Genomic DNA, 26,012 nt, shown 5'->3' with positions numbered 1-26,012 from the left:
TGCATTCTATTGTAGTTTTCAAGATTGAATTTGAAACGTTTTATCATCCACTTCAAAATTAAGCTTATTGATAAAGTTTGGTACTAGATTAATGGATATACCAAAGATAAGGGTTTGATGATTGAGTGCATGAAAAAAAGGTTAAGAAACAAAAAAATGCTGGTTTATTGTCACAATAAAAATATTATATGCCATGATCAAAAAATATAGTGGTGTGTACATAAATTATAGCCATTACTTGAATAATAACTGTTAGGCCTTGCTGATCAGCAAAAAGATTAAAATGATAATTTACATATCAGAATTAAAATATGATGAGCATTCAAAAATTATTATACTACATTTAGCTTTAAACTATTGCTGCACAGGTGATCTACTTACAGATGATATGGAATGTTACAAAAATAAATCAAACATACAACCTCTAATGTCCAGACGCACGTGGATCGACGACACTTTCACTTTTCTAACTCAAATCTTATTTTCACAAAAAAAACACAAATTGCCCCGCACACGATTTGGTGAACGGTTGTAGATTTTTCTTGAATGCGTTTTGTTACTGGATAGTTAAATACTTTCTGGATGCATCAGGATTTCCATTCATGAACATCGTGCTCATAAGATGCACATGAGCCGGCAAGGGAACTTAGACAGTTCTTTATCTTTCCATGCGGCGTCTGCAACACTCAGACTATCAAATCAGGAATCCGGAATCACAAGGAACGTATTGTGCGGTCGCCATCCTACTTGAATTAGCGGAAAAGTTCCAGAGAGGACACCCAGCGTAGACTTTATTGGTGCATGAATAAGCAAGCAGAGGCACCAAGGTTAATTTGTTGATTCAAAAAGAAGAGGGCTCCACGGAAGATCTCTCTGCAGCATCGGCGGTTGTTGAGGTATCGTTGTAACACTTCCAAAATTCTTTTACATCATTGCAGCTGAGACTGTTCCACACAAGTTGTGTGCGTGACCCCCGAACACTAAAAAGAGCCCGGGGAGTCGAGGAGACTTCTTAACAAAACTACATTCTTGTAGAAAATTCCACGAACTACTGCCGAGTCGGAAAAACTGAGACCACGCCGGAATCTCATGGTTAACTGAGTGGTTGCAGTTACAGGTGGTCGAAACCGCGAGGTAGAAAAAGCTGCTTGGTTGGATAGAGTTATCATATGCGTGGAGGATGAAAATGCAGTTGGGGACAGGTGTGGCAAATCATGATTGTCACACTTATAAATTACATTTCAGTAAAAAAAAAAAAAAACTTGATTCATGTTGTCCTAAAAATGTTCTAAAATTTTAACAAAATTGTGTCCTAAATTTTTTGAAATCACCACTCCGAGTGCCCACCAAGCGTTTCATGTGTTGTGTGTGGTTTCCCGCTGCTTGCGAATGGGATTTAAAGAAAAACATTTTTAACAAAAAGTCATGCTAAAGTTTTTAAATTTTTAATCATTAATTATTCAAAGTTAAAAATTGCGAACAACGCAAATAAAAGCACACTTTTCAGAATTTGTTTCTATACGCACAGAAGTGCTCTAGGTGCAGAAATTTTGTTTATCCAGAGTGCCATTGTCCTAAAATCCATTATATTAAATAAGAATTTATTGATGAAAAAAACAATTGAGAGAAACATATTAGAAAATAAAATAGCCCCTTAGCCCCTTGTTTTATTGCGCCTCACTATATCACTCATTCTCAAAAATCGCTCTTTTCTTCTGTCTCACAAAACATTAAAGCCAAAAAAAAAAAACCTCTTGTTTTAAGTTTGAAAATATTTATGAAAACATTTGATGGTATCACTCAGAAAAGGTCTCCTCTTTATTTTGTCAATTTGTCAATGAACAAAACAAAGTCCCCCCCCCCCCCCCCCGGTGCAACAGCACTGCATAAATCGATAAAATCTGTATAACGAGAAATTTTTTTTGGACATCAATGGTACATTTTATTTGACTTTAAAACGTATGTATCTCAAAAATTCGAGTAGGGAAAGAAGAAAGCTTACTGATTGTTACTACGAACTCCACATGTCAGTTAAAGATAAGGGGGAAATAAACAAATGGAGAAATTTATTAATTTCAGAACAAAACAACCAAGTTGTTTTCGATTATATGTTGCGACTTGTCTTGTAAAACCTTTCATTTTATGTAATTTGCAAATAAATTAGAAATGGAGTTTTGTGAAAGAAAATTATCTTTTAACTTCAATGCTTTAAGAGTAATTGCGATAAAAAAACTTTCTTGTATGTATCGAACTTTTTAGATATTGAATTCTTTTCCAGCAAGTTGCTACTTCGATATATGGAGGTTCGACTGTAAATGTGCAAAGAAATGCATTAAAATGTAAATTTGACTTGTTAAATTTTACCCTGATCTGAGAGGACCACTAGCTCTACTGACTGTTCGGGCCTCAACAATCCCTTCAGACCAGCAGCTGACTTTTTGTTTTCATTATCACCTCGTGTTTAGTAGTCTTATTAGTGAGCAGACGAGTAGGACCACCTTCACCAGCATGAATAGAATAGCCTGTAAAATTGCATAGCATTTTACTTGTTGAAATTTGTTATATTTAAAATTTACTGATAACATTTGTGCAACAATAGTGAATTTTCTTCTGTTTTTGTTTATTTTGCAAAGTTTTCTACTTTTAACAATTCCGAAAGTCATATATGTCACTTTCTTTTTTTGTTTGTGGTTTAGGCCTTTTGAGAGATGCTGAAGCTAATGCGGGAACACGAACACGCACAGTCCGGGAATATGAACAGGTAATGCTTCAAATCACTCTCACCAGGTTTTATAAAAATGTTTGCTAAGTAGTTTTACTTTTTTAAATTTTTTTTATTCAGCATTAAAAGTATTCCTTTCTTGGTGTATAATTTAGATAGGCATTTGTAGAAAGATTTGTAATGAGAACCTCCACTTTCTACCCAACTTTCGATTTATTTTCAGTCAAATGACGATTCATCAGGGTTGTCAAAAACCCGGGTTTTTTTTAAAAAGCCCATGGACCCAGGTTTTTTTTGGGTTTTTTAAACAAAACCAAAAAAACCCCAACTAAAGCTGGGTTTTTTAAAGAAATGTGGGTTTTTTTTTGTCTTTTTTTAGGGAAAATGTGGGCACTTGTAGCATATTGTAGCGTAAGTATATGGACAAAGTACATAAATTGTCTTGGGGTAAAAGATGGAAAATTCAGCATTTTTTTTTTCTGAAGAAAAGTATAAAAGACACGAAACCCAAGAATGGTGAAGTTTCAGAATTTTTAGTTTCCATGATTATCAACAGTTACGGCAAAGTTACTTCTCGAGCGATAAAATCTATTGTTCGTTTGTTTGTTTTTAATTACCGCATTTTTTTTTTTAATTTTACTTTATTGTATTTCATTTTCTTATGCAAAACTACTGTAGAACCTCAAGTAGTTTAAATCCTTTTTTACTGAATTACAGCTTAATCAAGACATTTCTTTGAATTTTATGTTGCCTGTATTTCTATTTCTGTGTACAGAGTAAGAAATAGTAAACTTTTTCATAAAATAATGAAAATACTATACATCCTGTTCTGTTTTCTGTCCGACCATTTGTAAAACCTGTTAATTTCTAAAAATACACCTTGTTTATTCGAGATTTGTGACGTGTTGGTTTGCAGAAAATAATTCAAGTGAAAGCCTTTTAGCTAGAATTTCCTCTGTGCAGTCTACAAATATTGGGAAATTCAGACATGACAGAACTTAGTCAAGATAATTTGAGTTATTTATTTCCCAGTTAAAGAAAAAAGTAAAATATATTTATTTAAAATCTTTGAAGTATTTTTTTAATGCCATTAGGAGTTAAGAAATACTATTAAAGTTCAAAATTTATTTTTTTACTTCCATTGTCTGTGGTCAAGAACAAATAAAAAAGAAGTTTAAATTGTGAAAGCATCTAAATTAATTTTTTTAAAACTTCTTAGAAAATTTTAAAAAACACAAAAGTAGGCTAAATAATGGGTTTTTTCAAAAAAAAAAAAAAACATCGGGTCCAACCCAATTGGGTCCAATCCGGCCAACCCTGCTATTCATTACTTTACTGTTTGGAGCTGCAGTGTGATACACTGCTGTGTTGGAGTGGAAATTTTGAAAAGTAAGTCACCGGTCCAATTGACCAGTAACTACAAAGTTTCACTAGTCGGAACACACTTTTAGTGGTCCATTGTTGTTTCCCAATTTTAAAATCTGAATGACTGGGAAAAATAAAAAACAGTAAGCATCAATCTGTCTACCAATACTGGTCAGAACAAAATCTTATCTGTGTTGTATTTTGGGAGGAAGGCAATGCCGTAGCAGAAACAATATGTCATATTGCTGAAGAAATTTCTTTATCTGAGTTTTCTCACAAAGAACTCTTCCTAAACATTTTAACTGAAAGTGTGAACTTTCTCCCAACATTTTCTAAAAATGATGATTCTCAAAAGTTTTGAAAGGAAAACAGGAACAAAACTTCAATGGTCTCATGGACCACTAAAATTTACATTTTCCTGGTTCAATGAATGTTTTTGTGATCTTGAATCAGTGGACCACTGTTAATTGCAAGCCCTGATGCTGTGTAAAAGACTTAAATAAATTAAATGCCATTTTTATGCATGTGCTAAAGGTGCTTGAATAGTCGGCTAGTTTCTGTTCTTAAAATATAAAGTATGAGAGGAGATTCAATGATTGAGAAAGAATTATTTTATGGGATTAAATTTAGTATTCAAATAGAGACCCTATAGAAATATGAGCTGTATCGCTTAGTTTTTTTTTTTTTTTTTCAAACAAATATTTTGCCCTTTCTGTCTACTTCTTTTTTTTCTTTAATTTTTTGGATCAATGAAGTGAAACAAACGTGCAATAAAACTAAGCAGAATTTAATGCAACATTGCGTGAATCTCTGATAAAATATTTAGATGAAAAGTTATTAGGAAGCAATTTTAATCCTACTTCCTTTATTGGAGTTGTTAGTTTGTAAGACTTAAAAGTAACCAACAAAGTATCATCAGTTATTTGCTTTTAAAATGTCAGCTTTCTAAAATTGACCAAAGGCATTTGTTTTTATTTCAGACAATTACTGAACTTAAAAAGGAAAATTTTGATTTGAAATTAAGTGTATATTTATTGGAACAAGAAAAAAATAAATATTGGCGGAAAGATTGCACTGCTCAGAAAAAAGATAAGGGTGTTGAAGTGGTGAGTACATGATTCATTTTTAACTGAATTTTAAGACAAAAGTGAATTTCTAGTTTATAGCTTACAATAATGATTTTTTTTTTTTTTGTATTAGTTGAAGATGGAAGTAAATTGCAAGAAGCATAATTTGTTAGTAAATATCTTGTATGTTTGAAACTTACTTTTTATGTGTACCCTAATGCACAAGAACCATGCTTTTCAAGGTTGGAAAGGTTTTGGACAATATGGGGGTAGAAACCCTGCTTTTTACCGTCCTGTTCAAAACCGTTATGTCTTAAAGAGTCCAAAGTTATTTTCAGTGAAATTATATTTTATGAGCAAAAACCAAAAACAGAGTAAATTCTTATAAAAGTAACTATTTTATTAATTAAAAGACTTAATGACTGTTTTGAAGAGTGACTATGATTTTCACCTGAATTGAAACAAAAACGACTATTTTGTAAAAAACTGCTACTATTTCAGCCTAGAAGTGACTAAAATGTAAGAAAAAAAACTTCAGCTTTAAGTATCATCAGCCGAACTTTTCTAATTTCAAACTCATTCTAGTCTGCCAAATTATGCGAAAAGTCGCCTAATAGGCTAGCATGACCTTATTTAATTTTTTCCTAGCTGATAGTCTATCACTATTGACATTGATATCTCGGTTCTTATACCTAACAGAGTGTGGTTTGAAATCAATCGATGAACAAGGCAATCTTAAAAACAACTATCACATGTATTTCTGCCACATATAGGTACAATCTTAAAAACCACATTTTTGGATTTCCTCCTTTTTGCTTTCTGAACACTCATCCCTGCATTTTCTAATGAAAGTTTTGTTTCAAAACCATTTTAAGTTAACACCCTCTTGTGGCAAAATTTTGAACTATTTTTTTTTCTTCACTAAAACAAAGTCTCATCTCTTTATTATGTTCTACACAAAATTGATCAAGCTGCTGGGTAACTTTATTGTAATTTAATATAATTATGGACAATCTGTACATTTATACATTGTGTGTATATCCCATACCATTTCCATTTCTAGTTTTCTAGTCATCCCCTTACATTATGATGTTTTATTTAGTAATTTACTTGTTAGCTTTTCCTTTATTTTACTTGTTTTTGCTTTTGTGGGAATATTTTTCTATGTAAATAGCAACTTTAAATAACATTTTAATTCGCTTACTTATGATTTTAGCTTATTGAAGTGAACCTTGAGACAGAAAATTTACGAGAAGAATTAAGTTGCAAAAATAAAAGTTTAGAAGATGCATTGTAAGTAAATTTACACAATTTTTTGTTTCTTGAATTTTTTGTTTTTTCCTTTGTTGTTATTTTTCATTTTTTCCGATTTTGTATGTTTGCAAGATTGCCACATAATCCCTTTGTTTAATGATATTTTTATTTTAACTATAAGTGAAATATCAACATTGAAAAAATATTGAGCCCTAAAAATCAACTTCAAAGTTGCATCCCTACTATATACTAATGCAGGGATGCAGAAAATATTTTTACTGCCATTATTTCCCCTAATCCATGTGAAAATTTTATAATATGTGTTAAAGTGTATTATAATCCTGTACTTAAAGGGCCCAATACAGGCTGATTTTAATACTGTTTTCCGGTACCTTCACAAAAATCTTATTTCAAATTCGGTACTTTCACAAAAATCACAAGACTAATTTTGAAAATCGCCACAGTATCAAAATAATATAAAAAAAATTGCACTTACCCAATCTTTTTGAATCAGTTTTGGGGGCCCGTTTTTCTGATCATTTCCTGAATTGTACACAGTACAAAGCCTTTTGAGCTGAGATACAATGGTATTTTTCCTCTTACAATGGTATTTTACCTCTTAGGATTTTAGCTCCCCCCTTTAGGTGTGCCCTCCCATCCATCCCCCCCCCACATACACAAAAAAAAAAAAAAAAACTGTTAGAAATAATAGTAGGTGACATTTGCAGTTTTCAAACTAATGCTTAAGTTGCTCTGGTTTTCTTTAACAAAAAATAGAATGTGCCTTTAAAAAATCGCAAAGTCAATGCTGATAAAAGAAAAAAAACTTTCACAAAAATAGAATATTGATGCAATACTTTCACAAAAATAGGTAGTGAAGAAAAAATCCTGGATTGACCCCTGTCTTATTATTATAGCTACATAATTTGTCTAGGTCTATGTATTTAAAAAGTTAACTAAGTAAATACTTCTAAGTTTCATGTCTTCAATCTAATGTATATTAATAGATGTAAGTAAGAAGAGATTAGTAGATGCAGACCCTCCCCCAGGCTTGTGCGGGAAGGCGCCGCGCCCAACTTGCCGTTTTATCGGTAAAACAGTGCCCTGATTGCCTTTCTGTTCATGAACTGGCACCTTTTTGATTTAAGATTCTTACTAGGAAAATGAGGGGAGACAGGGTCCCCTCCTCTAATTTTCCTACAATGTCTTTCTTCCAAGTGATAGTAGCGAATATCTGCCCCTCTCCTCCCAACTTGGATTACCATTGACTGAGCTGACTATGAGAAAAGCATGGCTTCCATTATAAGTTATGGGATAAAAAGTATCCTGGGCATTGTAGAGACTAAACAATGTTCTTCCAAGGACCTTTCACTTTGGGATCACTATTGACTGATTGACTACTGATAAGCCACTGCTGAATTCCCAGAATTACTTCCTTACCCCTTTGCCTCAAGCATCCTTACTCCTTACCTTGCATCAACTCTAATTCAATAAGGGAGGGGGGGAGCTGTTAACACTAGTTTCCAGCAAAGAATACTGGCTATCATCCTACCTCTTCATCGCTTCATGACAAGGGAAGTGTTTCTTTGTCCAATTGATATATGTTTTAAGATTATTCTAACTCTTCTCTTCAAGCCAGATAAACATTAAGTTAGCCCTGCATTTTATAATCTTTGATTCAAGTTTTTAATAGTGCTTTTACATTTTGAATTAGAATAAGTAAGTGCAGTGGAGCCCCACAAATCCACGGATCTCGAATCCTCCATCATCCGAAATCTGCGTCTGAAATTTTCAGGCAGCATAAAGTTAAAGAAAAATTTTTGAATTTGAATAAGTCATGGCAATTATTGATATTAGTAATTTTGTCACAGCCCTAAAATGTTCTGCTTTACATATTGGGTCATTATTATAAGCATCCTTAAGTAATTTTATTTTCTAAAATCTTCCAAATATTAAGAGGATCACTCCAAGTGTGTGTGGCAAAATGATTATCATACAAGTCCGCTATTTTTGAAACATAAAATATAATGAATGTTTAACAAAATGGTAAATAAATTAGTGATGTCCATTGTCCAAGTAATAGAACTACAATGTAAATAAATTATTTTATTTAGGAAACATGAGGGCTTGGTGGACAAGTTGATGTTTCTAAAGAAATTGTTGAATTGAGCTAGAATGTGTTGAACATGTCATCTTGCCATGGATGATAACAGAGCCTTAGTGCAAGAGAGTGGTTTTGATGGAAAGAAGTGCTTGCAAAGGAAATTAAACTTTAGCACAGCACAAATGGGGATACAAGGGGGGGGGGGAGAATTTGCCCCCTCCCCTAAAATTTTTTTGATTCTAAAGTGACTGGCCTTTCTTGCTAACTAGGGTGGAATAATGTTTGTTTATCCAGCAGCAATAATGATTATTTTTATTATGTGTCTCACTTTGACATTTTTTGACATTTCAGGGAACGAATTGAGAAACTTCAGCAAGAACTTCAACAGCAGCAAACCGAAATAGCTGAGGTATACTTACAAATGAAATATTTACCTTAGTGTTATAAATTTAAAATATTGTACCAGCATTGAGATGGCACAAATAGCAATAAGAGTTGCAGATAAAATTGTTTTCACATTTAAAAATGCACTTATAAATTTAAAAAAAAAACACCTAGCACAAGTTTTTGTTACATGTCTTTTGCTCTATAAGCTTTTTTTTTTTTTTTTTTTTTTTAATTTCTTTATTTATTCCATTGAAAAAAAATTCTTATAATGCCAAAACATGTATCTGCTATTTTTTGTAATAATTTTAGCATTGTTGCAGTGCTTTTAAGCACTGTTCTTGTTTTACATTTAGGAAAACATTGTGATTTAACATTATAAAATAGGATTTCAATTAACTGAAACTTTTTTTTACCGAAATCTTGTTTAACCAATGTCCATTTTGTTGTTTTCATTTGGAGTAAGAAACAAAGTCAGATTGCAGCAATGCCTACTACACTCACCAAACTCTAGATTCATATCTCTAAATTCTGCTTTGTTTTTTGAAATCCGCTAAAATTTTTGGCAACAATGTAACAATATAATGCTATAAAGCAAACAAAATATTTCTAGTTTTTAAAATCCTACTGTATTTGCAGTGGTACCCCCCCCCTTTAAGGGCAAGGGTGCACCCCCTTCAAATTGTGAAGACTCCCCCCAAATGAGAAAAATATCCCTCAAAACACCCCCCTAAAAATTTCAACGGCGCAGTCTGTGCCACAACACTCCCTCCCCCCCCCCCAGGTGGGCACCCCTGGTATTTGAAAATAAGTCTTTGGGTTATTTTGGAATTATTTTTAACTTTGTAGTTATGTTTGAAACTGAAGAAGAAAACATTAAGCAGTTGCATTATTAATAACAAAAAAAACTAAGTTTACTATACTATATCTTTCTAAATTTACATTAATTTTTTTCTGATTTCTGTGTCATTTGTTGAATGCATTTTTTTTTTTTAACGAAGAGTAACATATTTCATAAACATCACATTAGTAACTATTTATATGATGTGCATTTTTAAATCCAAGTTTCTACAATTTCCTGACAGCTCTTAAAGTACTCTTTTATCAATTTACCTCTTTTATTGATTTGTCTGGTCCCGCTCGTTTCTGATAATCAAGGTTCTACTGTATTTGCTACTTTAAAAAATCTGTAATTTACATTGAAATATGTTTTTAATAATCAAACCTTCATATTGTTAAGACTAGAAAATCGCCCATTAATAACAGTGTGAAACGATAGAAGTTTGGATGCAGTTATTGTTTTATTACTCTTCGATATAATTTCATGATCAAATTATGCATACAGTCTAAGGGGCCATTCATTAATTACGTAAGGATGATTTTGGCAATTTTGGACCTCCCCCTACCCCTATGTTAGGGTACGTAAAATTTTTCAAACCCCCTCCACCCATTCTATTCTTACGTAAGATACAATTTCATTTTTCAAAGTAATAAAATTAAGAATCTTACATCACTGGAATCCTTATTAAATTCACTATCATTAAATTACTTTTAAAAACCTTTTTGTACAAATAATATTTATAAAAATTATTTATAAAAATGTTGGAATCAAGACTGAATGTTTTTTTAACATTTTTTTGAATATGATGCAATAGTAATTTAAAATAATACATGCCATACATAGTGCAATTCTTTTATTATCTTTTACACTGTTCATTCTTTGCAAAACAAGTAAAAAACAGCTCATCTTAATATGCTTTTTACCTTCCGGGCGTAAATGAAATATACCTGCAATAGATCATGTGATTTTTAATATAAAATATCGACTTGAAATATATTACGCAAGAATGAGTTTACCCCCCCCCTCCCCACACACATACAAACAAATTAAGGGTATGCACAGATTTTTCCAATCCCCCTCCCCTCGGGACCCTTACGTAATTAATGAATGGCCCCTAACCACAAAATGTACCGAAGACAAGCGGCGGAATTTTAGAAACGACCCCATTGCTTCTACATTTCAAAGAAGCAATTGCCTGTTTGGTGATATTTTGATGGTTAAAATTTTAACCCTAACTCCAGTGGATTAACCCTAAACTCTAGTAGATAGTGTTCATTGTTGTCCATTTTTTCGTTTCTTCATTCCTCTGAAATGACACAGTGTTACCAGTAAACCAGTTAAGTTACCGGATCCAGTTCACAGGGGGACAGATCAGGGAAATCAGGGAAAAGTCAGGGAACTTGATTAATCAGGGAAAAGTCAGGGAAATATCATGGAATTTTGAAAAAAAAAAACAAAAAAATCAGGGAAAATTGATTTTATGAACAAAAAAAATTTTTTTTCTTTACAAAATTAAGTACTCTTAATTCCCCACGCATTTTCGGTCAAAAAGAAACAGTAAAATTAATGAGGTGCGATTATACACTGCCTCATATTTGTGCATCTTTTTTCCTCAACGTCAAAGTATTGAATCTTACTTATTAACCATAGGATTTACTTCCTAAGATTGATTTTGTGTCTGTTAGGTTGTTTATTTTACGTAGCTTGAAATTTCCTTTAACGCTTTCAATGCCTGCTACATAAAATAAACAACCATACAGGCAAAGACGAAGCCTTCATTAATGCCTTAGCTCCTTTGCCTTTATTCCATTGTCTCGAAGTAATTAGCGTACTGTAATCACAATTTCAAGAAGAAATCTTTGGTTTTTGAATTAATAATATAAAATCTTAAAAGTTATAAATTCTTTCCATTTTTAATTTAATTGCTAAAATTGAACTTTCAATAAAAAAAACTTTGTTTTTTGCCGTTATACTATTTGTTGTCACCACAGATTATAAAGGTTTTCTTCAGACTTAAGTGATTCTTTAATTTTATAACCAAGTTGTATTCTTCTTTTATATGTTTTGAAATTGACTAATTACTTTTTTTTTTATTTATTTTTCTTGCTTTTCAAAGTTGTTTGTTACAAAAGCAATCTAAGTTTTTTTCGTTACATACTGAAATCATTTGAAATAGAGTTAACTTGTGTACTTAAGCAAATATCTTAATTTTTTTATTGTTAAAATGCTGTATTCATTCATTACAACCTATGTACTTGATTAGAGAAAAGCTCTGTATGAATGGATGTCAAATGGTTTCATCTGTTTGGCATAAATATGTCAATTAGTTATATAAGAATAACTACATTACTTCTGTTCTTTCACTATTACTTATTATTCTTGCAACAATTATTATAATGTTTGAAAATTTAGTTCAAAATAATATTAATTACTTTTTAGTTCTATCATAAATACACGTATGTTTTTAAGGGTAATTTTAATAGTTTCTTAAAATTCTTATGCTACGTTGTTTCTAGAAGTAAACCACTGGAAGTAAAGTATTTTTTTCTTCTTTTTTTTTTTTTTTTAATTTTCTGTAATCTTTCCATGTAGAAAATTTTAATATACTATAGCTTTTTTTTCCCAAAACAATTGACTTGATATGTTTTTGTAAAACCATTTTATTAAAAAAGTAGCATCTTTTAAAAATATATCTTTAGTTAAACAACTTTACACAACTTAAAACGTTTAAAATACTGCATTTTATACAAACATACAATGGATTTCAAGTGGAGAAAAGAAAGGAAACCATTATCATTGATAACGTAAATCAGGGAAATTTGGTGAACTTAATCAGGGAAAAGTCAGGGAACTTTTTTTCACTGTTCCTGTCGCCACCCTGAGTTCAGCTTTGTGAAAACTATTTTACACTCAACTCACTACTTTATTTATTAAGTAGTGCGCTACACTACAAACTACTAAAAAATGTAGCTACTGCAGTACTGTCACTACTTGTAGTGCACTACTTCCAAGCACTGATTAGTCGTAACACTTACTATAAATCAGCAAAACAGAATGAAATAAAATGCTAAATTGAAAAGTTAGGTTAAGTTAAAAAGACTAAAAAACTTCCAAGTAAAATAAAAAACTGGGGCCCTTGTAGCTATAGAGAAAAATCCTTTTGACCTCTTAGCAACGGAGGACTCCTGCATAGATTTAGGAACTTTTTTTTTTTTTAAACTTTGAACTGCATTTTTCTGCTTTAAATTTGAGAACTTTCTTTGGGAAGGAAAAAAGATCTTTCCAGTTCAGAAACAGTCTGCAGTCCTCGAAAAACCAGGGCGAAGTTGGCAGCTAGGCTGTAGACAAATATTTCCTTTTTTAAAAAGCAATTATAACTGTGCACTTACTACTACACTTTATATGTAACTTTTAAAAAATAATTATAGGGATAATATTTTGAGGTTTGAGACAAAACACAAAGAACAAATAAAATCTCAAATAAATCAAAAAAAAATTTTTTAACTTCAAGTAAACCAGCAATTTAATTTAATATGTCCTTCTTTACTTGCTCCGCCAAGAAAGGGAAGGTTGATAAAGAAAATGTTTAGAAAATTCATTCCTTAACTTTACAGTTTCATTAACTAATAATCATTTATGCACAATTAACATTTTGACAAAAAATAAAAAGATTTACATTTCAAGAAAAGAAAAGCTCCCTTTTTTCCAACATTACATCCATCCATCCATCTAATCCATTATGCCATGTTCAATCCAATCAACACTGCAATATGTGATTTGATTTTCCTTTAAAAAAGGGAGAGCTAACTATTTTTAGGCTATCTCTGAGATCTTGAATAATGTTTCATATGTATTTGTCTAAAGAGATCTGATAAAGCCTTTTTTTTTTTTTTTTAAATTGCATTGGCTGAAAAAAAAAATTTCTTTGTCTTTAATGTAGAAAAAAAATCTGTTTTTCAGCTTCCATCAAAAGAGCACTATGTCTTGCTTCAAGATGAAAATTCTCTTTTGCAGAAAGAAATTGAAAGTTTACAAAATTCTCTTATAGCAAAAAATCAAGAATTAGAGGTACAAAATTTTGATAGTATTGTTGTACTGTTCGAATAATTTGGGTTATAATTTATTCTTAAGTATTGAATAAAAATGAAAAAAATATTTAAAAGTTTGAAAGAGAAATGGTGTAAAAAAACTGGTTACTTAAGGTTTTTGAAGCTGATTGAAGCTCACTTTGATATGATAGCATTAGCATATCTAACCCTAATATTTTTAAAACATGAAAATGCGTACAATTTTTTCAATTCAGTGACATAATGAAGAATTTCCAATCTTCTATCATGTATATACTATTATTATCATTTTGGATTATCATTAATGTGACATGTTATAATGTCAAATACAGAAATTATTTATTACTAATAAACTTAATTTTCTTGCTAGCAAAAAAAGCAATTTTCATTATGTGTGGCAGTGTTCCCACGCATTATGGAAACCTCGAGTTGTCAGGAAAAATGAAAATGACCTAAAATGGTCTGGATAAATTAGAAATCATTGAAATTTCCGGTTCAGATTGGAATTTCCTTATAAATCATTTAATTTGAGCCGTGAAACTACTGCATCAGTTGTGTCAAAATGCATTTATTGCAGCACTACTTTAAGAAATATTCCAAAGGAAAAGTGTTGTGACTTCTTACAGACAGTTACACAAACCCTTTACAAGTGCTGAGAAATTTCGGTTTGATTCCTCCAATTCTACCTTAAATATTATCCTCTGTTGGGACAAAGTTGATTTTATTATTGCTATTATTCCATTGGATAGCCTAAAAACTGCAGTATATTACTTATTAAAATGTTTTCAGATTATTTTTTTAAATTTAAGTCTAATTATTCATGTATATTATAGTGACATTAATTAACTTGTATTCTGTAAGGAAATACATTAATGTTATGTATTTGTTTCTTTAATAAGGAGGCAGCTCATCAAATAGAAGAATTATCAGCTCAAAATATACATTTAGAAGAAAAAGTAAAGAAGAGCCGCATTGCAATTAGAGGCTTTATTAGTAAGCATGCCAAAGAATTAGAATTGTTCCCTCAGGAAATAAGACCAGTTGTTCAATCTGCTGTGGAATCTGCCAAAAATAATGACTATTATAATCTTGTTGCTGCCATTAAAAGTTTGAAGTCTTCTCTGTGTGAAGTAAGCTTTATTTATTTATTTATAAATTTTTTGCTCACAAAATAATTTTTAATCATCAGCTACCACCATTTTAGCAATCCAAATTTCTTGATATGAAGTGTATTTGAAAATTTTTGCATTTATGATTTCCATTTAATTTCCATTTGATTCACATATGTTTCAGTTTTGAATAGTTTTTGTAACATTTACGCATGTATGTACATATTGGCTACTCCAAAACCCATTTTTTAAATCATCCCTGAGTAAAGTATGAGTACCACTTAGTTACTTTTTAAACACAATATGCTACTCATAGAGACATATTAATAAGATCAATTATAGAGCAAATAATAAGATCAATATTTGAAGATCTTCTGGTGTAGTTAAATTCAACATTTGAACCAAAAGACCAGAACCAATTAATATTTGATTTAAATAAATTGGCAAATGAAAACAATTAATATTAATTAGGACAGATTAATTATCTGAGCTCTGTTGAAAAAAATACTTATAATCAACAAGTTTAAATGCTTTGAACTAGAGTAATATTAAAATGCATTTAAAATATTACTAGGCTTTTAAAAAAAAATTGGATTTGATTCTCTGTTTTATGACTTTTAACATATTTCTACTCTTTTTCAATTGCATGTTTAAAATTTGCTGTATTTCCAATCAAAAAATTTCCTTTTTTTTTCATCAGTTTGTTTCTTTTTTCTCCCCTCTTATTCAGATGATGACAATTCCATTAAAAGAATGTGTAAACAATTCAGAAGACAAAGAAAATAAAGATATGAATTCTGAAAATATGGTAACTATAACTATTTGTCTTTATGCATGTCTTTGCTAGATATTCATGTTTTGGACAGTAAATACAACTTTCTAATTTTTGAAATAGTTCAAATAGTGTTTAATCTGTTAGAAAACTTAAGTGCTGCATTTAATGATTATTGCTAAGATCATTTAAATTAAATTGCATCATCCCAAATGGTATTTTTATTTTTCATTCACACATTCATTTTAGTTCATATTTATCTGTATGACTTATTTTTTTATGTCTGTTCTTGCATTATCAAGTTTTGCTTTAGGATTAATACATAAAATTTTATTCTTTTCCTATATATTTTCTGATAGAAATTTTTTGAATCTCCATGTTCAATTTGTTAATGAAAAATGTTATTGTGAATGAAACTAGATTGTGTTGAGCGGTTTTAAAAGTGGCAATACTCCTGAAAGTATGTATGTAACTGCAGAGTGTGATAGAAAATATAAAAAGAATATTATATCTGAAGTTTTTTTTTTTTTTTTTTTTAATACGATTTTCTTCACTAAATCTTATAAAACTTGCTGAAATATTATTTGCATAAATTAAAAAAAATAAATAAATAAAATGACTTAATTTACTGGAATTGGCCATAATTTTTAACACAAAATAGGAAATAGAATAGTATGATCAATGTATATTTATGAAACAAAATTTTTAACTTAAAAGTTTTAAAAGTGGATCCAATTTTTAAAATTTGAACTCAAAAGTTTCTTTGTAAAAACTGAAACTTTTCATAAATAGACATATTATGTAATTAGAAGTAATGATGAAGACTACTTTTACTTAGGAACACTTTTTATCAAGATGTGAACCATTTTATTTGAATGGTACCAAAAAATTGCATTTTCAATATTTGTTCTGAAAGAAAGAGTGCAAACCCAATCTAATATTCAGAAAAATAGATATTTAAAAGTATTAATGAGTAAATATTGATTATATTTTTTTTTTCAAGGCTGATCTAAAGGAAATTTTATAATTTATCCTGGTTTTTGAAAAAGTGTAGTTATTATTCATAAATCATGTGAAATGCGAGCCCCCCCCCCTTTTCAATTTCTGTGAAACTACTCTTATATAAATACAGTATTAGCAATTTTCCTGACAGATGTAGTTACTATTTAACCCTAGCGTCAATGACCAAAATTTTCCCTTACTCTCAATAACCGGGTACCCATGTTGAATTTCAAAGATTTAGAGCAGGAAAATATTTTTTTCTTTGACATCTCTTCTATTTAATTGAAACGTTTTCTTCCACCTTCATCTTGGGAAATGTGTGTAGCTTGTATTTACCAAAACACTAAACGGCTTATTGTTTTTCCAACATTTTATATTTACGTTACATGCTAATATTTATACCAGTGATGTTCAACTTACGGCCTGCGAAGCTCCTATATATGGCCCGTTGCATCGAAATATATTATCTGTAATTTTTATCCTCACTGTCATTTGCTCAACCTTTGCTGTCATGCTGACTGACATTCGTATGTATACTCAAAAGAAAAAGACATCATATATTTTCCAACTGAAATATTGTCTACATATCGAGAGATACGAAGTTCGTAATTCTGTATCACTGACGATGTAACAATATGTTTGTACATCAACAAAAAGAAAAAAAGCCGTAATATTGTTTTCCACTTCATATCATAACAAAAGCAACTGTGGAGCAACCAAAGTCACAACTATTTTGTTTTATTACGAAACAAAACCTGATGTTGACACCATTAATCAAATGTTTCGATAATTTCGAAGCATTTGATTGAATGATGATAAAAAATGGGTGCAATACCCTCTGAAATATAAAAATATATTAATCCATATTATGAGTATACTTAATTTCAGTTAAAATCTTAATTATATCTGTAAATGTAATTGGAATAAGCGTTAATAATGCAAAAAGTTTCTTTGCGTCTAAGATCTGCAGTGTGACTGGTATGTAATATATAATGTTTTCAAGTATTTTTTTTTTACAATGTGAAAAATTTTTTGGACATGAGAAGTGAGTCCAATATTTTGGTTTTACACCATGAATATAACTTAAAACATTAAAAAACGAACCTTTATCAAAAAAAAAATCGTTTGAGGATTTTTTAGATTTTTGTGGCGGGGGGGGGGGGGGGACTGGCTTGGAGTGTCCCAACTTGCCACAAATGTTCATGCTTTTGATCTATACACTTCTCTAATCCTTCAGAAGAATAATAATGGTGAATACAATGCTGTTTTTGCTATGAAATATAAATAATTGCTATGTAACTGACGAAAACAAAATAAAATTAGGGCGCGCGATATCCAAGGAGGGAGTGATTAGGACTTGACCGATGCATCAGCGCCGATGGTTCAACAATTTTTGCCATTGCCATCGGCGGCCGATGCTATCTCAAAGGAAACATTGGCGCATTGGCCTTAAAAAAAAAAAAAAAAAAAGCCAGTGGAATTGGCTGATTGATTTTGTGATTCTTTAAAGGCCCATTTTATTTATTTTGGGGGGGGGGGACAAAATTAAAAACCTAAGAGGTAGAAAAAATACCATTTTATCTCAGCTCAATAGGCTTTGCACTGTGTACAATTGAGAAAGTCATTTAAAAAACTGCTCCCCAAAATTGATGCTAAAAGATAGCATATATGCAATTTGGTAAAAAACAGCTAAAAATAAGTTAAAACACTACGAAAACCTTGTTACCTAAGTGATTGTTTGTATAAATCATCTTAGTATTTTATTTTGTGAGTAAACTGTGTTTTAAACAGAAAAACATGTTTTTCATTGTAAACTTTCAATTTTTTAATATTGTTTTCTAACTGTGCCTATTTTCAAAGTTAGTTTTATGAAGCTGCTTTTATTACTTGATTTTTGTGAAACTACCGATTTTAAAAATAACATACTTTTACTGCTGTCATATTTCTCATGTTTAATGAATAGTCTTCATGAATTTTAGTGCCTAAGTGGAGAAACTTTCAAATCTGGAGAAATATTTGGACAGTTAAAAAGGCATAGAAGTGATCCTTATGTTCCCCTAAGTAATTTGCAAGTAAGAAAGGAGAACTAATTTCTAAGCATGTATTTATGTGATAATTATAAAAATGTGATATTTTTAACATGTTCTATGACAAAAAAAAAGTTTTTAAAAGAATTTAATGTTCTTTTTCCCCTCCCCAATTGTATGTTTGTTTGGTTTGTGTCAATTGCTTATTTGTTTCTACATAGCTATTGGTGGTGTGGTATTACAGGGTTTCTACAGGTCCTGTGTGTCATGAAAGTTTGAAAATTAGTCAAACATCCATTAAAGTGTAAAGTGTCAGATCATTCTTTTTTTTTTTTTTTAACTTTGGTTTTTTTTTCTTTGCCTTTCTCTGTATCTCTCTCTCTCTCTCTCTCTCTTTTTTTACACAATGCAGATAGCATAAGACTAATTTTCGCTATTACAGTAACCTCTCGCCCCCCAGAAGCAGGTTTTTTCTTTTTTTCAGCCCTCTGTGTCCCAGATTAAAAATAAAGAAATAGTCTGCCAGATTAATCTTATGTACTGCTTTTATATTAAAATTGATTATTCTTATTGGAAACTTTTTTTTCAAACCAATACTGTAGTACTTAAAATGCAAGCTTTGAAATCATTTGAAAATTTTTACCTGGTCATGAAAAGGCCATGAATTTTACTTGGGAATTTCTGTAGATACTCTGTAACTGCCTTCCCCTCACTTTTCATTTAAAAAATAAAATTTATGAAATGTTAAGTTGCTTTTGTAAATCTGTGCATGTATTTGTATCTATTCTTGTTGAAGTAAGCTGAATGTCATCATAGTGAAATAAAACTTCTTATTTTTTTTTTAAGTTGTCAAAGATATCCTCTTTAAATGTGTTACCAATAAAGTAATTAGTATTATTTTGTGATGTTTTCCTTTCATCTTACTTGTTATTCATGTTTACAATTCTGTATGCTTCCAAATTGTTTTTGAAGAATTGCTGACAAAAATATAAGAGTACAAAAATCTACAAATAGATGAGAAGTAATTTATTCCTCTGAGCAATGTATTTTTAAAAGTTCTTAGCTGTATAAAGGGTGGAATAGATTTCTTCTTTTTTTAATGAGTCAAACTAACTTAAAATTGAACTTTTTATTTTTATCCAAGTCAGATTCTAGATTTTAAAAGAGAAAAAGCTTTTGGAGAGGCTGAAATAACACTTAACAAAACAAGTAGCTAAAATCATGATTCTGCATTAAAAAATATTTTTTGACTAATGAAATTGCTATGCATAACCTAGAAAATCATGGATTTTAACCATAATCAAAATTTAAAATTTGTTTTGGAAAGTCATGATTTTCAGCAAAGAATTCTCAGAAGTCATGGAAACTGCCAATCTGCCTATATAACATGGATTCTCAGATCTAAAACATACATTCTTTCCAAATTTTGTGGCTTAGGTGTAAAATTCTATACATTGAACAGGGGTGGGGGGGGTGGGGGCATTTGTAATGAAATCTGATTGTATCGGCTTCTGTAAAATTCATTTGTTTGTGTTTGCTATGATTCCACTAGTTGGACATTAATAATTTTGTGTTTATTGTTGTTTTTAACTTTTCTTTTTCAACATATTGTTTTGTTGCAGACTTGTATGCTCAAAATTAAGCAAATAAGCGATAAAAACAAGAAAAAGTCGAGAATTTTTAATTCGTAAATACAGTGGAAAACGTTACACACGAAGCTGAAAGGACCGAAAAAAAAAATCATGCTAAACGAATTTTTTGTTAAAAGATTTATCTTAAAATGCACAGTATAAAGTCTAGATCGCTGTAACAGTTTGCATGAACCTATTTTTCATGTTTAGCATTTTCCTGTTAAACGTATTTCACTGTACATCTCTTTGGAAGGCTTTTTTTTATGTATCACTTACTTAGTCATTGTTGCATTAATTATTTTTTTAATGCACGTTTTTTCCCCCTGAAAAAATTGCATCCTATGAGTTTTGAGAAATTACTTATAGAAAATTACAGAAAGACACGGGTTTGAAAATTCTATGTAGCAGATACTCTGTACACTCATAATGCTTGTAGCTATGCAACCACCAATTTAAATATTAAAAATTTCAAGGTTTTTTTTTTGAGCAATCACGATTGCTTATTGTTCTCATTTGACCGTTTTTGGTGTCCGTGCCTTTTTCAACTTGGTCCAGAAGCCTTTGCAGCACCACCGCCCACCGTCCTCTGCTCGCAACGCGGCTGCTCCGGTTTTGAGATTTTGAGCTATCCGCTTCTCCTGGTTGGAGGCGTCCATGTCCTACACACACGCACGTTCACACACACGCACGACTTCACACACATACACTCACACACACCTACGTGCATACACACAGGTCTACGCACACACACAACTATGCACAAGCAACCGCCCAGGAGGAGCGGCAGACTTGGGGGGTACAGGAGACGTTTCTAGAAACAATAACTCCAATGAGATCCTGTCTCAGTTTGTGATTGCGAAAAACATAATTTGAATTCAAAATTTCAGAATTCAAAATATTTTTTTTTTTGTGCTTACTAATCAAAGTTAAAAATGTTTGTAAAAAATCAACATATTTTCAGTCAAGTAAATTAGCATCAATTACATTCAATTCAGTAAGGATCTTCTGAAAAAATACTATTTTCTGCTTTTTGTTCTCTTTGTTTCATTTTTCATTTTCTTCTCCCTTCCTTTCTTTACTGCACCCCCCTTTTTTTCCTATCATTTATAGAAGACTTCTTAAATTGAATTTGTTTATGTTATCAAGTTTGAATTCTTGTTATTTCCCACTCTGTGTTCTAATTTTCAGTAAGCATTGATTTCATCTTGGAGTTTTTACAAGCTGTGGTTCTGAAGTTGTAAATGAAATTTTTAAACAAAATTTAGTAAATATTTTATACGAATTTCATTTCTTCTTTCTAGTTTTTATTTATTTTTAAATTTTGTGTTATTTATTTTTATTTTTTTTTTCAATTCTTTCATTTACTACTTTTTTCTTTTTTTTTTTAACCTCAAGTTCATTTTTTCATGAGTATAGTTTTCCTTACAAATTCAAATATATCCTTTCAAGCTTTAAATATAAAGTGGAAGCTCCATTATATGATCTCGAAATGCAGCCGATGGAATAGGTATAGGCATTATTCAGTCTTTTTTTTTGAATTAGAAACACAGTGGAAACTAAGAGTTAATCTCCTGATCAATACATAAAAGAAGGCAGCAAAACTTATTCTGTTAAATTAATTCACTGCATTTTTTTTTTTTTTTTTTCATTGTACATCATATTGTCAAGATGTGTGGCGCACAAACTATTAGAAATATTCACACACAAAGCGGGAAAATAGAGGACAGAAGAAATCGGGAGTTTTATAAAACTTGAATTATTTGAAAACTGAAAATTGATGTCTTACATAATCCTAAATAATACCCGCCCTTGAGTATGATCCACATCCTTTATTACGAAAATTCTTACATAGCATTTACTCAATTTGCACGTAATTGGCCATAATTCACCATTAGAGGAATCCCTAGGGAAATTATTTCTCTTTTTTAACACTCAATCAACTTCATTAATGTCTATCATTGAAAAGCTTACATGTATTGTAATTACTCACCACCAAGTCATTGAAATGGTAGTCCCAGCTGTTGTGAAAATAGAGGAAAACAGCACTGTTACCTATATGCAGTAGGAATAACATGAAAATATAATTTGAAGTCCTTAGTTGAGACTCACACACCAATTTAAGAACCTTATGAGAAATGGTAGTTGAGAATTTACTGTTGTTAATTTTTGACAATGAATGGCAGGTCTCAAAAGTTAAGTGATTAGATGTTTTGAATGTGATAAGTTTTAAGCTAGGGGTGCAAATCTTTGAATGTAATAAAATATTCAGAGGTACATGATTTCCTTTTCCATCTTATCTAATTAAAAACTGAGCGTATGTATCTAAATAGTCATCTGTGTCCAAGTTTCTTCTCCCGAACGATAGTGAATTGACCATCAAACCAGGTATCGATGGATTCGTAATCTTCCTGTCTTTTATGTTTGGCTACTTAACATAAACCTTTGATAATAATTAGCAGAGATATCAATTAAAAACAATTATGACACTTAGATTTTGACATAAAATCCCTATTTTCCAAAGGCTTTTCTCCATTCAAATTATTATTCAATGCTTCATCTCAACTTTCTGCAACGATGCTTTTGTTAAAATTTATTTTGAGTGAAGAAAATCACAGAGACGAAAGATCTGTTACCATGTTCGTTTCTCGAATATAAACAAGTAAAATTCTTGCTTTTGTTCCAAGGGCTTTTCCTGTAATCGGGGGATTTAAAATGTTTACTTCTTGGTTATTTTTCCGCAATCTGCCGCAAAATTTTACATTTTTTTTCTTTGTTTAAGATTGAGTGTTGAACACGCGTCACTTGACGTTACTTTTATTTTCAAGGTAGACTGTGCAAAGCCGAGCGATGCAGCTAATCTCAAATAAAAATGGAATGCCCAAGCTATTAATATACTATTCTTTATCATTTACTTAGCTAATTACTAAGCCTATACGTTCTTGCAACCATTTGCTAAAAGTATGACTTCTGTCATCACACATTCGGATTGGGAAGCAATAGTTTTAAAGTACTCATTACTTCACATTCTGGATAACAGAAACAGCGTGACTCTGCAACTTAAATTCTTTAGGAGGTCTGCAAATTATATTTTACTTTTGTTTTTTTTAATATCATTCTGCATGAATCTATTAACTTCTGTGAATTTTTGGGACTAATGTCCAAATTTTAATGGAGATTTCAATAACTGTCGTTCTCTTTTCTGATGCGAAATTTTGCTGTGTATTTCCCTTTTATTTATACCTGACTGTTGAACACGCTTCACTTGATATAACTTTTTTTTGCAAGGTAGACCATGAAAAAGCTGGGCAACACATCTAGAAAGATAATAAAACAATGATCTTAAGTCTGGAAAATCCTAAAATTTGTTCCAAGCCTGGTTTTAAGACCATTGGCTAATGATTTTAGCCTTTTTTTTTAAATGATGTTAACATTAACTTATTTGATGCTTATAATTAAATGGAAAATGAACACCATTTTGATGTATGTTCCTGAATATGTGCCCAATATTAATGTGCATAACCAGAAACTACCCAATGTATCTATGTGACATTTTCAGTATATTTTTTAAAGATATTTTTAATGCAATAGTGTAGGTTCATTATTGTCATTATAATTACTTTTGTGTGTATGTTTTAAGTTTATTTAAATTCTAGAGAACCCATGTTCATTAGAACCTATGCTAAATCATTACAGGAATTTAAAGATTTGACTGGAGAAATTGATGTTAGAGCTGAAAAGGGCTCACAGAGTTTAGAATTGATTCATCAAGAATACAGTGCAAGAGAAAAAATGTTAAGCAATAGTGTCATTTCATCTATGAAAAGCTTTTCCATACATCAGCTGGAAAATACTTCTCTAATTCCACCTCAGATTAGAACAGAAAAGGCTGCTAAAGAAAGTTTCGATTTGTCACATTGTTTAAGCAATAGTGCCATTTCATCTGCAAAATGCTATTCTGTGCATCAGTTAGAAAATGTTTCTGCCATAACTTCACCACAGATTGGAACAAAAAAGGCTTTTACTACCAAAGAAAGTTTTAATTTGTCTGAACATTCAAACGTTAGTGCTATTTCATCTGCCAAAAGCTTTTCCATCAATCAGCTAGAAAATACCTCTTCCCGAACTTTACCTCAGATTAACACAGAAGAGGCTGTTACTGCTAAAGACAGTTTTGATTTGTCTCATCATTCAAGCAATAGTGCCATTTCATCTGCAAGAAGCCTTTCCGTGCATCAGTCAGAAAATGTTTCTTCCATAACTTCACCTCAGATTGAAACAGAAATGGCTTCTGCTATTAAAGAAAGTCTAGATTTGTCTCATCATTCAAGCAATAGTGCCATTTCATCTGCAGAAAGCTTTTCTGTGCATCAGCTAGAAAATACCTCTTCCCGAACTTTGCCTCAGATTAATACAGAAGAGGCTGTTACTTCTAAAGATAGTTTTGTTTCGTCTTATCATTCAAGCAATAGTGCCATTTCACCTGCAAAAAGCCTTTCTGGGCATCAGTCAGAAAATGTTTCTTCCATAACTTCACCTCAGATTGAAACAGAAAATGCTATTACTACTAAAGACAGTTTTGATTTGTCTCATCATTCAAGCAATAGTGCCATTTCTTGTGCAAAAAGCATTTCCGTGCATGAGTTGGAAAATGCTTCTTCCATAACTTCACCTGCTATTAAAAGTTTTGAATTGTCTCTTCATTCTCATCCTAGCTCTAAAAGAGCTACAAAAATTAATAAAGTTTCCGGTTCTGTGCAATCTTTTGCAGATGAAAGTTCTAACTTAAAAGATTCATGTAAATTTTCAGAACAAAGTTATATTTTAAAAGAAAATGAATATTTGAAATCAGAAGTAAGATTCAAATCAGAAAAAATTGAAGAGTTAAACAGTATGTGCCATGAGTCTGAAATAAAACAGTTGAATTTGCAAGATGAATTAAAGAGGGCATTATCAAAAATCGAACAACTGGAAATTACAATTTCTGATGGGAAACCAAAGGTAATTTTTCAGTATCAAAATTTAATTACTGGTATTTTTCCTCTTTTGAATTTCATTGTCTCACTAGCCCAACCAGAATTTTAATAATACTTCCATCCTTTAGGTCCATCCAAATTTGACTTCTTCTTGTCATAAAAATTATTTGTATCCACTTATTCAAATTGTCATGATTTCATGACTTAAGTTCAAATGCTCATTTTTGTACCTATAGTTTGAAAACTCTTCTTCCATTTGCAGGGACAAAGCTTTAGGTCTTTCCCCTGTGTTCTTTTTACTATAATTGTCTTTTAATTTAACAAAATTGATCACTTCTGTCTTCATTCTTTCCATATTTTTTTTCACACTAGTACGGCTGCTCATCCTCATTGAAGAAAAAGCTTCATTCTGCCCTCTTTCATGATCAGTCAACTTCTTACCTTTCGACATCTTCACAAAGAGAACCAAAACTTCGATGAAATTAATACAAAACTGAAGTTGAAGGGTTTCCACAATCTTGTTAACTGCAGTGATATTTATTCCAGCACATGTACGTAGGTCAGTCAGAAAGTTAGTTGCACTTCTTCGTAAATCTGTTCCGTCTAAGACAATTTTGATGAAATTCTGTGGCAATACTTCTGACAGGTATTTTTATCATGTGACATAGCGGCTTCCACAAGACAAGTTCAGTTT

The 26,012-nt window shown here is 31.1% G+C and overlaps 1 protein-coding gene across 1 annotated transcript in view; it reads left to right on the top strand.

The window, feature by feature from the left end:
• Positions 1-26,012, top strand: part of LOC129222567 (repetitive organellar protein-like) — a 153,837-nt gene that overhangs the window by 82,857 nt on the left and 44,968 nt on the right. Inside the window, exons 3-11 of the mRNA XM_054857081.1 lie at positions 2,697-2,761; positions 5,068-5,193; positions 6,371-6,447; positions 8,864-8,921; positions 13,698-13,805; positions 14,704-14,934; positions 15,644-15,721; positions 18,667-18,759; positions 24,039-25,343. Coding sequence (XP_054713056.1) covers positions 2,697-2,761; positions 5,068-5,193; positions 6,371-6,447; positions 8,864-8,921; positions 13,698-13,805; positions 14,704-14,934; positions 15,644-15,721; positions 18,667-18,759; positions 24,039-25,343 — 2,141 coding nt within the window. The remainder of the gene's footprint in view (positions 1-2,696; positions 2,762-5,067; positions 5,194-6,370; positions 6,448-8,863; positions 8,922-13,697; positions 13,806-14,703; positions 14,935-15,643; positions 15,722-18,666; positions 18,760-24,038; positions 25,344-26,012) is intronic.

This window comes from Uloborus diversus, chromosome 5 (genome assembly GCF_026930045.1).
Source record: "Uloborus diversus isolate 005 chromosome 5, Udiv.v.3.1, whole genome shotgun sequence".
Lineage (NCBI taxonomy): Eukaryota > Metazoa > Arthropoda > Arachnida > Araneae > Uloboridae > Uloborus > Uloborus diversus.
Note: the sequence above shows the minus strand (reverse complement) of the source record. Positions and strands in the feature narration are given on the sequence as shown.